The 13263-nt window shown below is 31.6% G+C and overlaps 1 protein-coding gene across 1 annotated transcript in view; it reads left to right on the top strand.

Moving 5' to 3' along the window:
* Positions 1-85: 85 nt before the first annotated feature.
* Syt4 (Synaptotagmin 4) overlaps positions 86-13263 on the top strand; it is a 35327-nt gene continuing 22149 nt past the window's right edge. The window contains exon 1 of the mRNA XM_090113159.1: positions 86-254. Coding sequence (XP_089969285.1) covers positions 203-254 — 52 coding nt within the window. The 5' untranslated portion in view covers positions 86-202. The remainder of the gene's footprint in view (positions 255-13263) is intronic.

Below are 13263 nucleotides of genomic sequence, written 5' to 3'. Positions count from 1 at the left end.
GAGAAGATGGCGCATGCGTGGGTACCTGCGTTCTACGCTTGCGCCCATCAACCGCTCGTTATGATCAATAGTGCAGTACCGACGACAGCCTGTTGGGTCGTACTTTCGCTCGAGTGTCCTGACGGCTCCTTTTTTCGGTTATCCGATCTTTAAATTATTCAAGGTGTCGGTTTCAAGCAGTGTCCTCCCAGGGGCTATCACGATGAAGATGCTGGCAGCTGCAGAAGGTCCGGACATAACACCGGTTGAATCCTGTAAGTACAAAAGATTCCAAGGACCTCTAGAATCAATTGCTAACTTGATTAATGTTAAAAGCATTTAAGGCGAGGGTACTTTGTGATTGTTGAGGAAAATTACGCGCAATTCGATAGAGATGAGGTATAGAGCCGTGAAGGTTTATTGATGTTGTTTTCTACTACGTAGTAAGTAATGGTAAGGCTTTGTATTTGTTATACATATATGTATTATAAATTAATACATTGGGTCTATATTTATAATATCGACAGGTAATAACTGCGTAGATTGAACCAAACGCAAGTAATTATTATTAAATTGAAGTTAGATCGTTATTTTAAGATTAAATTATTGATATCTACGGTTAGGCTCAGAATCATTTGCGACGTAATAGGGATACATTGTGATATACTAGAAATATGAGTCATATTTTTGAATACGATGTTTTAATTAATATCAAGCTAATAATTACGTTATTGTAGTTCTTATAATGCAAAAATCTCATGAAAAATAAATGCATAGAAATCTCTATTATAGAGAGGATACCACGTAATATACCTACCTACGCTAATAATGCTCAATAACTTATGTTTTATACAGATTAAAGCATAAGTATATAACTATTTTTTACAATAGTTCATAGTAAAGGTAACTTAAATTCAGATACTAAAAGAGAATTATTTTTTACTATTTAGTAAAAATTAATAATCTTTTATATGATTTATGTATGATAACTAACTACTTGTAAACAGGTAAATATTAAAAGCACGTTAACACCGAATTTATCTTTCCCTTACAAAGCTTAATTATTTCTAAGTACTAAAACGTTTCATCCATTCATATTGACGAAGATAAAAGCTAGTTACTGGAGCCATAAACAAAAAGAAGAAGCTAGTTTCAATAATGGTTATGGAAGTCTTTCAGCTTGTCATAGAGTACAGGCATATTGCGTCATGTTACACGTATAGAATGCATCGCTAATGACACATTAACGAACAGAAACCATTGTGTTATACTGTCTAGACGTCAATAAAAGTCGAAGCTTTTATAAGCTTTTATCCACATTTTATCTGATGTTGCTTTTAATGTTGATAAAACAAATGATTTCAAATTAGTTCTTTTTGGATTTTTAGAGGAGAATCAAATGGACAAGGAAGAACTTTAAATTAACCCTTAACACGGCAAGCCCTGAAATAATGTACCCAGATTGACCTGAATTGGTTTTAGTGATAGTTATTGATTAAAAAATACTATAGTAGAGAAAAAAATAAAATAAAATTCTCTGTAAGTAGGTTTTTCAGGATGTCCGTTAAAACGGCCTTTGCCAAGAACCCCGTCTTCATTGCTGTCTCAAAAAACGGACAACGCTGTCATACAGCTTATAAAATAAGAATGAAAAAAAATAAAATTCACCTAATATAACACAATTGAAAACAATTTCAAGTAGCATTTTATTGTTTTATTGTATCATAGTATTTTCACTATCTTACTATTATAGCAAAAAATTCTTCAATTTTAAATAAATACCTAACAAATGATAATTGAGCCCTCTCGAGCTCAATCATACTATTTAGTTGTGTGGAATGTTAAATAACATTTATTATTTCGTGTCAAGCAACCTTTGGTTTCATTTAATACAAATAATAATAGTTTTTCTAAATGTGAAGTGATATTTGGCCGATGATTAGGACATTTAGACGAAATGCATGTGGAGGTCGAGGAACTCCCGGTTCTATTGTCGATCCAACAGATTTAACTGGTCTTAGATTATATTCGTCATTTTGAACTTAATTAAAAATAATTCTACATATAATTAAAGACTCTTAAGCAAGAAATTCCCATAAAAGTGATATTTTATTAAAGTACGAATCATGGCAACGTCCGTTTCTTGGGACATGCCAATGGGTTCTTAGTTACCTGTATCTACGGCACTGTCCCAAAAAACGGACCAGCTATATTTCGAATATTTTGTCATAGAATTATTTGAATATTTCATAATCTTTAGAGCAAAAACAACAGTTTATCTCACCTGAAAGTTAAATCAATAGCAATCAAACATGGAAACTATTTCATTAAAGCTATTATTGACCAGAAACACAAACTATCACTAATTCCGGGAATCCCTAAATTCAACAGTCACCTAGCACACGAACGAAATGTTCTCTATAATTGGCATGTAGGAGAAAAATAAAGGATGGTTATCGTACTTTCTCCAACGTAGACAATTTTCTAGATTTTTTGGAACGTTCAAGATTTAAACGGCAATAAGTACATGTACTAAAAAAGTGACAGAAAAGCTTTAAGGGTTAAGACTAGTGACAATACAGTTACCTATGGATTGTAATAATTTTTCAAAAAAGCGTAAAGTTACCTATTTTTTTCTATAATAAATTAAAATTATTCTGGAATCTTCTGAAAAAAGTAATCATTATTTAAAATAATAAAATTGTCCATATTTTTGGCACTCAAATTATCGCTTAAACATTATATAAGTATATAACTAGGTACTTTCACAGATTAACATTGATAGCAATCTGATAAGCTAAAATGTACTAACATTATTGATAGGTTATCGAAACAAAATTTAGTTCTCATGCATTTATTTAAGAACTACAAAATATCAACATCATAATTGCGAAATAAAGACCTTTTTAGATCTTAGAATAAAGATCACACTTGCTTTATATTACGTCCTTTTCGTATAAGGTATTTAAAAAAAAGTAAAGAGCGTAGGTACATATTATTTGCCAAGTATAGTTGAATTGAATTCAGACTAGAAAGATGGCACACCATCTCCTAACATGTGCTAGTTTAAACTACCTCTTTTACGGCCACTGTAATTTTTATTATAACCTATAAAATCTTGTAACATATGTGACTTTTACATTCGAAGTTAAGAATTTATTTGAGCTGAGGTACTCACAATATATGATGATACATACCTTTATAAAAAATAACTATGTATTACTTAGTAAAATTATTGGTATAAGTAGGCGCATTTTGAAGCGACATTAGTTTCCCAACCATTATAAACCGGATGGGATGGGAAGGCGACAAAAAATGGGATTACTGAAGCAATGGGATAGAATGACATTTGGGCGTTCCACGTTAATGGTTTGCAAAACAAAAAGATAACACGAAAAAAGGTGTGCTAATTAAAAAAAAATCAACGAGAATACCATCCATTATTTTCTGGTATCATCAATATAAGAATTAATCATAATTAAGCCTTTTTAAGAAAGAATTTAATATACCTATGTATGTACTTAATAATGTTTTCGTATCTATACCTACTATTCATTTTATTCCCAAAAGTCTAGAGATACATCATATATTTTGTATTTTAAAAGGAAGTTTAACATAGTTTAGTCTAAAACATTTGCCTACAAACTCGGAGTGGAATGAAGAACTCTTTGGAGAGGAGCCCTCGTGCTCGGAAGCCCTCCAGCTATTTTAATTTTATGCTCAGACTGTATTTTTATGTTAAAAACATTTTCACGCATCCCTTTATCTTGCTATAATTGAGAAAGCATGATGTTCTTGCAATTATTTCTCTCATGTACATTTATAATACGGTTCACAGATTTTCAAGATTTTATATGATAATATTGCATGTTTATAACTGTTTATTATTTAAGACTTTAACGCGCAAGTCACAACCTCTAGTTATTATTGCACCACCCATTTATGTATTTCTTCCTCTATTGTACCAAAGGTTGTCTGGAAGAAATCGCTCCAAGCGATAAGAAAAATTGCCGCCAATTGTACTAAGTGTAAGCTATCTTTAAGTGCAATAAAGTATTTATAAATAAATAAATAAATAAACCTCACAAAGTAATATTTTTTCTTTGTTTTTCTGTAATATCATCATACTTTATAGGTATTGTTTAACCTAAGTAGATACTTCATTAGTTCGATGGCCTTAACAGGCTTCGATTATGTTAAGAAGGCTATAAAATCACTGTCATGGAAAAAATAATAGTATTACGTTATTAAGCCTGATCGTTGACCTGTCGTCTTTATCATGAGAACTTATAGGTTTTTAATCAATACTGTTGCATTGGCTCTTTAAAAATATCAAGAGTTGTCTGATTGAATGAATGAATGAATGAATACTTTATTTGCACCAGTAACAAAATAATAACAAAAAAACACAAACAATAGAAAAACGTACAAAAAGGCGGCCTTATCGCTAATTCAGCGATCTCTTCCAGGCAACCTGATTGTTGGATTCCTGTTGAAATAATTACTAATGATGTAGTGAATAAATTATGTTGTTATGATATCTTCTATTTATGATATTAGTAATTAAAATGACAATGAAATAATCTTTGAAAAATTGATACAAAAAATTATAGGCTATCAGTACCTAGCCCATAGAGAAGTTAATGTAGTGATTATAAAACCACATTTTAACTTCAGCAAGTATTATAAAATTAACAAACACCTCGGATAAACATAACCCCAACTGTATAAATCATAATTACACGAGATTATAGGCTTAAAAGGATAAAGAGATTCTAGAAATTTCGTCTGGAATTTTTTGGTCACATTTTAAGCTGAATAACAAGCCTTAAATTTAATATCGTTAGGTTCAAGCATCAATTTGCTGGTTGTTGAATGCTATCCAATTATTTGTAGACTGCTGTAAGATGTCTTATGTACGTAAAATAAAATATTTGGATTTTCTTGAATAGTACTTACTTATGCTTTTTTAATGATCGTATGTTATTTTGAATAAAACTTTATCGGTATTGGTATCGGAAAAAGTAGTTATAGGTAACATAAACGATACCTAATTACTAAGATAATTACAATTATTTAAATTACGAGTACCTAATACCTTAGATTACAAAATAAAATGCAGATGGAGCATGACAACCGCCCGTCGCCCTTGTCAAAGAAAATACGAAATCAAAAGCAAATACAGTGCCACAAACTTATCTGACCCGGTGGCAAAAACTGGAACTACGTGCCGCCATTTTGAAATGTCACATTTTCACAGACTTTTCATACGGAATATTTTGTTTATATAAAAGAAAGCGACATCAGTGACACTGTCACCGGGTCAGATAAGTTTGTGGCACTATACGTCGCTGCTCCAGTGCTATAGCGCATATAGTGTCATGCAATACGTCAAAAAGGGTTTGCAATTTTAGTAAAAAAATGCTGTCTTGTGATAATAAAACGCTGTAAAATTTGTTCCCGAAAACAAAAAAAAAAAAGATAAAACATCGTTTCACAGGTTTTCTGTAGATTATTTGGCTGATTTATTTCTTTATACGAATAATAATTTTACAGATATGAAGGAATACAAAACTTCAACGTATGTTGCCAGTATTTTGAAAATTAATTTGCCATTTTTATTGGTAAAACGGTAAAACGGTTAAAAGGGTAAATCTTCAGGGTAATGCTGTTGGATTTTTCGATCGAATGTGATTATTTGTAAAGTGCACTAAAGGTTCATGATCATTATTAGATTATTTTAATAAGCATAATGCATTATTTTGTTACTTTTATAAAGCTTAAAAACGCCATGGTCGTTTTCGCTAGCGATTTAATTTATGTGAACTCCATGATGGATATGATGAAAATAAAATGTCCCGTATGCTCGACTAAAAACTACCGCTATTTGCATTCATATATTTTGAAAAATAAAAAATAATATAATTATTATACTTAATATTGCAAATTTTTGAAGTGAAACTTCTTTATCGGGGTTGGAAAAAATTTAGTGTAACATTTTTTCGTTTCGTTACGTGCCATCTTTTTCTTATCCCTACCACGCGTGATTCAACGTATTTCTGTAAAGTTGCAAATTATTTTTTTAAAAATAAGGTTATAAAGAAGTTTCACTTCTTACGTGTGTACACTAGTACACGCACACATTTTTTTATGTAATTTATTTAATTAAAAATGGAATACAATTATTTTGTCCATATATAACTTTAGTAGGCAGGTACTTTATATTATAATAAAAGAATTTTTACTATATTATAAAAAAAAACTATCAACAAACCCGAAATAATATTAAAATTAAAATAAAAATTAAAACTTGACTGCTAATTTATATATAGCCTACGTCACTACCGCCACTAACATAATAATTCAGATGATTGCAATGAAACCTCACAACTCAAAATCGGTCCAACGGTTTATACTGCAGGGCGTGTCAAAGAAATATTACACATACATACATAAACTCGAAAAACATAACCCTCTTTTTTCCGTAGTCGGGGAAAAATTTGGGAAATTTTTCAATATCTGGTTACATTACACGCACACAGAAGCACCGTGTACGTACAGTGCAGCGGCGAAATGACAGCACACATAGCTTTATTGAAAATGACGATAAATCATTCGGTTTAGTTCGGCAACGCTCCATCTGTCTTTTATTTTGTAATCTAAGCCTAATACATATTATCTACGTATGTCACCACAAAGGCTTTCAATAGTAAATGACCCACAAAATTTCGGGTCATTTGTAACAGGATGGCGGTTCTACAGGGGTCTTAGTAGGTACGCAATGACAAAAAGAAAAATGATGGTCAGAACGCTGATACCGGATACCTTAAGATATTGTAATATAAAATACTAGCTTTCCGCCTGCGGCTTCGCCCGCGTTTTCAAAAAAAAACCCGCATAGTTCCCGTTCCCGTGGGATTTCCGGGATAAAACCTAGCCTATGTCACTCAGAAATGATGTAGCTTTCCAACAGTGAAAGAATTTTTCAAATCTGCCAAGTAGTTTCGGAGCCTATTCAATTCATACAAACAAACAAACAAACAAAAAATCAAACCTTTCCTCTTTATAATATTTGTATAGATTACAGTATCTTAAGATAAAATATTATAGTATCTTCACCGTGTGTGACGCGCTTAATGCACCTAGGTATTTATTGAAGAGATAATCATGACGACATTTTTTACGTGAATTTCTCTCTCTCAAAAAGTAAACTAATATATGCGGGAACTTATACTACAAGAACATGTATTTCCTATAAGTACATTGATGTTATTATGATAATATTATATGCTACAAAATTAAATCAATTTCAAGACGGTATTGGAGCGCCCCGTCGAACCTTATTGTAGCAGTAATTCAAGTAACTACATCGCTATTCGCTTCGAAATTAATATTTGAAATTCACGTCGCTTTATATTTTTATCGTCGAAATAAATTTCATATTTTACTTTAAACGAAAACAAGATATAAATGGAATATTTATTTGATAATAAAACAAGAGAAAATGAAACATTTTATACATATTTTTATTTAAGCTAGACAGTACGTGAGCTAGGCCGTCTGAATTAGTTAAAAGTTTTTATTGCAGACAGACTCCCCGCAGACATACTTCAAGATTCTGTTACAATGTTTAGATGGATATCATTTTTAATATTCTATTTTATGATATAGTAACTAACTAACATACATATTTACTACAGACGACGTTGATATGTTACGACTTTAATCTATCCAATAATGTTTTATTAATAGTTTAGTACATTAGTATATATTTTATAAACCTATATTATTAATTACGTTATAAGCTTTTGAAACTATATTGAGTTTTCATATTCAATAAGAATACCTTTAAATTATTCACGTTGTCAATCAACATCTTTTCCGCCTAATGAAAACTGTCGTTTCATTAATTTGCGATTAATATCGAGCTTGAACCAGCAATTTATATAATTAATAAACGTTTCCATCAGCTGCCATCTTCGCAATTTTCATAAATTTATGAGCGCAGATAATCTTTCCATATCCATTAGTTAATATTAATCATATTGTAATGTAGGTATAGTGTAAGTTTCTAGACTTTAATCAAAAAGACTCTAAATTCTAGACTTTAATCAAAAAGCTCACCATTAAGCTCAGGTAACAAAATTTATTTTTCTTGGTTTTCTTTCTTTATTTTTAGGAGTCTAAGAAGAGTCTAATAATAAGGTTATTTATTTAAACTCTAAAGTAATTAGTATTCAGTTAATTAATTTTAAATAGCAAACATTAGATACAAAATAATTGTGACGTAGCGTAGGTATCGCTAACATCGCAACAAAATCGATTTTTAGTATTTTAAAAGCTCAGGTAATGTAATGAACGTTCCTTTCTACTTTGATGTTTAACAATGAATGGTAGGATACAATAAGAATCCGTAGGAAGTCACCAAAAGTGAAATTAATTATGAAATAACGAGCGGAATTGTTTTGAAAGTCGTTGTATGACATTAAGCTCGTATATAATAACTTGTTAATTAACACAAAGTTTTATTTATTACTAGCTTTCCACCCGCGGCATCGCCCGCGCAGTCAAAGAAAAACCCGCATAGTTCCCGTTCCCGTGGGATTTCCGGGATAAAACCTATCCTATGTCCTTTCTCGGGTATCAAAATATCTCCATACCAAATTTCGTGCAAATTGGTCCAGTAGTTTAGGCGTGATTGAGTAACAGACAGACAGACAGAGTTACTTTCGCATTTATAATATTAGTATGGATGAAACACAACTCGTCATATTCAGTTAGAAGAGAAACGAAAGTGATATAAAAAATAAAACAAACTGGTGGCGTTAAAGCAACAAAAACAATAATTCTCTTGGATTATTGACATGCATTCACATGGTTTCCATTAGAAAATATCGATTAGGAATAATAACTGAATAACTGAGAGATCAAAATAGCATACGATTGCTATTTCGATTTTAATAAACATTAAACTTTAAAAAAATAACAGAATAATCTTTCTATCACAGACGAAAGATTTTTTGTCACAGTCGAAAGAACAGACCAAACGTAACTAAGGAATGGTCAATGGTATGTATACAATAATAGATAGGAACGCCATTACCAACGGTAATAATGTTATAAGTATCATTGAGTAGTATATAGGTTTCGGCACAATCAATAATTCTAAAATATGTCATCGAGTGTTTGTGATGAAGGCGCCATGTGCACTTGACTTACGTAACTGTATTTACTCATCCTACGCCATTTTAATTACCAAAGTAAACTCGTCTTAATAACATTGTTGTTTATTTGTGAAAATAAAGCTTAATTAATTATTTTGATTATTCTGTGGCTTCCTTTTTATCCCACTAAAAATAGCTATCGAAAGGGAAAATATTTTTCTAGTTATATAGGTTTACACAAAGCAATATTTTCCTTAAGAACTTTCAAGAGAAAATTGCTTGTTTGAAGTTCAAATCTATAATATATTATTTATTATTCACATAACACAATATAAAGTATTATACCAGTAAATTATCAATTTAAAATTCACTGAAGAAATACATATACCTATCTATTATCTAGGTGTTAAACAGCTGCTTTTTTCCATACTCATGAGTTTATAAGTAGATATTAAGTATAGATGAATATTTATAACTCTTTCATCGGAAAATGATCGTGCAAAACAAAAATAAATACAAAAGTCTGGAGAATCTGGATTATAACATACTAATTTAGCTTATTGTTATAATTTAAACTGCTGCTGGTAAACAATTTCGTCATTTTGTAATTTTGTCTTCTAAATGATACACAAAGCTTTAGGTAATGTGTCACCCTTTTTAAAGGGTCAAACAAGGTACGTAGAGACAGTTGGAGGTCAAACAATCGCACGAAACAAATTTTTATTAGATAGGGTCTGTTACTGTTGAATTTTAATCAAATCTGTTTCTATGTTTGTAAAGGCGTTATACCTTATTTTTTTCTTTTTGTCAAATGAGTTACTTATTTCTTAGAAGAAAATAAAATTGTTCTCTGTGAAACCTTGGATAATAAACTCAAATTAAATGTTTGAAATGTATTCTCTCTAAACCCAAATCAATTCAGAAATGACCTGAGAAATAATAAAGTGACACCACCATAGCCTTGACACTGAAAAGCGTGTGTATCAGAGGTCCTGGCATCCATCGAACAATACACCAAAAACAAAACATATGTCTTTAGCTAATCACATATCTACTTGTCCATAAAGAAAAATCGATTAGGGAAACAGTCTGAAATAAATGTGTCTGCTCAATACCTACCACTTAAGGGAGACGGGCTTTTATGTCTACCTCTTGTCTGAAATGGGTTTTTATCCCAACTAATACGAGACTCTATCTAACGATACATTTAGCTAATCGCCTACTAATAAAAAATTATCTGTAAAGTTCTTATGAAATTTATCTGCGATATATCATACTCATGGACTAACGAGTAACGTACTAAAATTGATACATCACTATTATAAAATAACTCACTTTCGTACTAACTCAATAACATACTAACTCACTTACGTACTAACTCACTAACGTACTAACTAACTACACGTGGACACTAGTTGATGAAACGATTAGATTCCTCCATACACGTTTATGTTCCACGTGACGTACGGTATCTGACAGCTGCATTTATTTTTAATTGACCGTACAAATAGCTCTAGGTGGGGTAAACTCTACTTTTATTTTATCGTGTTTATCAACGCTACTCTCATTTTATTTTCTCTTTTAAAGACAAGTTCAAAGGCGGGCTAAATAAAAAGTATTTATTCGGTATAATCGTTCAAGGTTATCTTTAAACACAACTGTTTCGTGTTTTATTTTATCTGAAAAAGGGTTTCACTGAGGCGTAAGCGGTTGTTTTACGGATAAGTAAGCTTTTTGAACAATGTGATGATCAAATTGTATCGTTTCAAATACAGACAATTACAATTGTTCTTTCGTTTCGACTATGAAATAAGGATGAAAATATATTATAACAAATCCGTAGTTATAGTAATGTACCAGTAAATATTCGATTTCAAATTGAAATATAATGAATAAAAAACGATAGCTTTTTTATTTTAGGGTTGATTAAAGGTTGCTTGTATATTAGATACAATAAATAAATTAGAATGTTATATTTTATGTTCTATAAATTCGTGAGGCCATTGTAATTTGTAGGTGCTCTACATTTCTATTTTCAACCAAAAATTCGAGCTTTTAATTCAATCAAAACATATCATACATCTACACTGAATTGGATATTGAACATCGGTGTAGTACTCGATGAAAAATACTATTTTTAACAGTGACCAAAGCCACTGCCGCCGAAATGGGTCACTGAAAGAATTATCAGTGCATCGCCGACCTATAAAGCAGCGGACTTATCGATTTTATTGTTTCTTGGCTTCTCTAGAGATAGAACTGTCACTTTATAGACCTAACTGTAAAACTATTTGTTGAGGTTGATGTAGTAAAATGCTGTAAGCTCTTATGCTGAAGATATAGAGACTAAACAGTGTCGTCATATAAAACAATACTTTTCGTGGAATGTGTTTCTTGTTGTATTAATTTAACAACCAAAATGAATACAAAAATAACAAAATTAATTATTTCTTTGTCAAAAAAAGTTAAATCTCAGGGATAAGACTAGAATATTCCATCTCATTTACACCAATCGTTGTCCCGTTTCTTCTTTGCGAAACTTTCCAGACTTGTACCTACTACCTACTTACAAACCTTCACGCTACATTACGCAAACCCAGGGATCAAAGGTTAATCCCACACCGATCACAACCATCCTAACTAAACAGGGAATATCAATTACCACGTGACAATCACGTGTAGAATGTTATACCAAGTAACGTGCTTCCCTTGCTACTTTCTCACTGACATTCAAGTAATTCTGACATTTACGTAAACATGGCCGACCTACACTACAAGTATTTATATTTCGCTCGACGTTTATGGAGTTCTTTATTTATTACGTTCCCGGGAATTGCAATAAATTGAGGATTACTGTTTAGGGCGACACTACAGTCTCAAAGGATCTTTTGCAATGCGATTCTATTTATGAAGCTTAACGGTTTTAGTAGGTATTTGCGTTACTTAAAATTCGGTTGGATAAAGTTGAATATTTTAACCTACTAAATCAATGTTTTGCTGTCATATTACTTATTATTCGAAAAATACGGTTCAAAAACAACAAAAAACATTATGAATGTAATATGATATACGACAAATCTACTTATTGCAAATCAATTGACTATTTTGATAACAGTCACGCATCTCCTTATGTATAAGGTTTTGTTCGAATATATATTATGTAATCGATTGTTTACTTACTTCAGTAAGGCTTCTCTTACAAATCGGTTTTAATTATATTGTATTACAGTTAGTTTTGCTAATTATTTACCTAAGGTTAAAGGTGAGCTTATGTCAGCCTGTGTAAGTCACGTTGTTAGAGTTTAGAAAGGGAATTATTTCATTTCGGTCCAGAGTAATTAAACCACAGATTAAACTAAGCGAAGGCTTTGAGAACATTTTAATTCAATTTTGTTATTTACTAAAGGAATAATGTTATCTTGTTCATTATTTTATTAATTAATGTTGTCTCTACTTCTATATACATACTAGCGGTCCGCCCCGGCTTCGCCCGTGGTACATATGAAAAATAGATGTTGGCCGATTCTCAGACTTACCCGATATGCACAGAAAATTTCATGAGAATCGGTCCACCCGTTTCGGAGGAGTATGCAGACTAACATTGTGACACGAGAATTTTATATATAAGATATAAAACTCAAAGGTGACTGATATATTGATCTATCAACGCACAGCCCAGACCACTGGACGTATCGGGCTGAAATTTGGCATGCAGGTAGATGTTAGGACGTAGGCATCCGCTAAGAAAGGATTTCCCGAAATTCTTGCGGGAACGGGGGAAAGCGGGGATGCACGTACAAAGTCGTGGGCGGAAGCTAGTATATTTTAAATACGAAAGTAAAGTAACTTTATCTGGTTGTCGCTCTGTCTGTCTGTCTCTTGTTCAGGCCTAAACCTCGTAATGGATTTCGATGATACTTTACAGTGATGTAGCTTAATATGTAGAATATTATATGATAAAGAAAAACTTAACTTCATTTACCCGCGAGCTTTCGTGTGTGAAACCGAGCGACGCAACTAGTTTCAGATAAGTGAACAAGCAACAGTTGAATAAAATTCAGATAAAACTTTATCATTTAAATATGATTTAAATTTTAAACAGAGATACCACTTGCGAATA

This window comes from Colias eurytheme, chromosome 19, assembly GCF_061535395.1.
Source record: "Colias eurytheme isolate Ceu_HAF_F1 chromosome 19, ilColEury1 Martin Lab GWU primary, whole genome shotgun sequence".
Classification (NCBI taxonomy): Eukaryota; Metazoa; Arthropoda; class Insecta; order Lepidoptera; family Pieridae; genus Colias; species Colias eurytheme.
Note: the sequence above shows the minus strand (reverse complement) of the source record. Positions and strands in the feature narration are given on the sequence as shown.